Source organism: Myzus persicae, unplaced genomic scaffold, assembly GCF_001856785.1.
Source record: "Myzus persicae strain clone G006 unplaced genomic scaffold, MPER_G0061.0, whole genome shotgun sequence".
Taxonomy (NCBI): domain Eukaryota; kingdom Metazoa; phylum Arthropoda; class Insecta; order Hemiptera; family Aphididae; genus Myzus; species Myzus persicae.
The window spans coordinates 2,501-5,321 of NW_019101735.1; the positions used below are offsets into that span (position 1 = coordinate 2,501).

Consider the following 2,821-nt stretch of genomic DNA (forward strand, 5'->3'; position numbering starts at 1 on the left):
TGGATAGAGGTCCTGCAGACCCAGCCAACATTATTGGAGTAGTGATTGGCCAAAAAAATGACCTTAACCATTTAGGAACTGAACATGGCATACTGAAAGGTTGGTATGGTCCTGGAACTATACAACCAGCCACATCAAATTTCATTGACATCGAGAAAGTAAATAAGACAAAAGAGATGTCATTAAGAGAAATTGTCTCTTCTTTAACTGGAGGTCAAGGTTTTTTAAGCTGTTGTTGTAAAGGCAAATGTCAAACTAAAAAATGTGCTTGTTTTAAAGGTAATTTAAAATGTAATTCTCGCTGCCATAACTCACAAACTTGTCTGAATAAATAATAGTTTGTATTAAAGTATTATAATATTATAATATTTGTAAAACATTAAATATAATATGTAAAAATTAGTAAGCATAATAGTTTGTATTAAAGTACCAATTTGTAAAACATTTACTTAAAAATAATAATTAAATTAGAGTTTTTTTAAGTTTTGCTATATGGACATCCAAATGACGGAACAAGTTCCGTCGATGATGGTTTAGGTATCCATTTCACGAAATATCATCCATATTGTGTAATTACGTGAAGTGGAGAAACCACGGTTCCATTTCGCGAAATGGATGCAAACGTTGTCCATTTCGTGAAATGTACAATAACGCGATGTGGATGCGACATATACACGCAACTACTCTTTCGCAATGATTGACGGTGAAGTCCCGCAAGATGCGACCGGTGCACCCGGCCAGCTGTCACCATCCGCGACCGCGACCGTTACGACCTCGGTTGACAGTGTTTCCCACGTGCCCCGGCTACCGAATTTTTGGACTTACTCCCCGCACGAGTGGTTCCTACACGCTGATGCCGTGTTTTCAAACCAAAGAATTCGCGCCGACACTCCGCGCGTGAACCACGTGCTCGCAGCCTTGAACGAGGAGGCGGTCAAGGCTGTAAGCGACCTGATCGGCCCCAGCACGTCCTACGCCAGTCTAAAAGACCGCCTCATCAACACGTTTTCAGTGCAGCCGTCAACTCGTTTTCGCACCATTGTCGAACCGGGCGGAATGGGCGATCGGAGACCCTCCCAAATGCTCCGAGGCATGAGAGCGGTGCTTCCTAATTCGTTAGACGACACCGCGCTTAAGCAATTTTGGCTACAGAAGTTACCGTCAAAATTCCGTGCAATAGTCTCCGGCCTCGACGGGACGTTGACCGATATCGCCGAACGCGCAGATCGCGTTTTGGAGGCCAGTACCTCGCGCGATGTTTTCGCGGTGCAATCGAGCAGCTCGGACGACCGTCTCCGCGCCATGGAGGCCGCCATTCTCTCGTTGACTACACAAATCTCCAACCTGATCACCGCACAGCAGTCTCGTAATAATTCCGGGTACGGTCGCAATCGGAGCCGTTCGAAATCGCGCTCGCAAAACAACCCGAAATGGTGCAGCTATCATAATCAATACGGCGCCGACGCTAGGCACTGCAAGTCGCCGTGTTCTTTTAAGTCGGAAAACTAGCAAGCGCGGCGGTCGCAACCACGTCTACCGCCGCGAACCACAGCTGTCGCGTGTTCATCACAGACACGCGATCCGGCCGACAGTTTTTGATTGACTCGGGAGCCGACATCTCAGTTATCCCACCTGTCGCCAGGCATCGCGCCTCGTCGGATTTGGTTCTCACAGCCGCTAACGGCACTCGGATCCGCACTTACGGACCCAAAAATCTACGTCTCAACATCGGCCTCGCACGTTCTTTCCCGTGGCGTTTCGAGATGGCGGACGTCTCGCGTGCTATTATTGGTGCCGATTTTTTGAAATATTATGGCCTGTTACTTGACGTACGCAACCGCCGCCTCATCGACCAAGATTCGTCCACCGCTATTAAAACCAGCGTCGCTAACGTACAAGTTACAGATATTTTTTCGGTAGTCCACCCACGGCGTTGGACTGATATTATTGCCGAGTTCCCAGCAGTTACGCGTGAATCGCCGGTCCCGAGCAAGTTTACTCACACTACGGAGCACACGCTGGACACGACAGGACCACCGTTATTCGCGCGTCCACGCCGCCTGCCGCCACACCAGTACTCCATAGCGAAAAATAAGTTTGCATACATGTGCCAGAAAGGCATATGTCGGCCGTCGGATAGTCCTTGGGCCAGCCCCTTGCTGCTCGTGGCCAAGAAAGACGGCACTTACCGCCCCTGCGGTGATTATCGGCGTTTGAACGCGGTCACGAAGCCAGACAGGTACCCACTCCCCCACATCCACGATTTTGCCGCCAACCTAGCAGGTCGAACTATTTTTTCAAAACTCGACCTTGTACGCGCTTACCATCAAATTCCCATCGCTGAAAATGATATACCAAAAACCGCAGTCACGACGCCGTTCGGCTTGTATGAGTTCCCGGTCATGTGTTTTGGGCTCAAGAACGCAGCACAGACGTTTCAGCGTTTCATAAACGGCGTCATCCAAGGTTTGGATTTCGCCTTTGCTTACATCGATGATGTTTTAATCGCCTCCACCAGCGCCGACGAACATGTGATCAACGTGCGCGAGACACTTCAACGTTTGCAGCGCGCCGGTATCGCAATAAATCCTGGGAAGTGCGTGTTCGGCGTTTCAGAACTCACTTTCCTCGGCCACGTAGTGAACCAACACGGTTGCAAGCCGCTTCCAGAACGAGTGTCCGACATTCATAAGTGGCCACTACCGTCAACCAAAAAGGGACTACAAAGGCTGTTAGGTTCGGTCAACTTTTATCACCGGTTCATCCCGCACGCTGCACAATTACAAGCCCCGTTGTACGCGCTCGCGTCCACGGTCCGGAA

The 2,821-nt window shown here is 49.5% G+C and overlaps 1 protein-coding gene across 1 annotated transcript; it reads left to right on the forward strand.

Annotated features, from left to right (window-relative positions):
- Positions 1–693: 693 nt before the first annotated feature.
- On the forward strand, positions 694–1,509 carry LOC111030306. The gene has a single exon (XM_022309731.1). It carries the CDS (start codon positions 694–696, stop codon positions 1,507–1,509), a length of 816 nt encoding a protein of 271 aa, XP_022165423.1.
- Positions 1,510–2,821: the final 1,312 nt, after the last annotated feature.

Excerpts from the sequence above, each read along its gene's own strand:
- LOC111030306 (XM_022309731.1), top strand. The coding sequence starts at position 694 with ATGATTGACGGTGAAGTCCCGCAAGATGCGACCGGTGCACCCGGCCAG.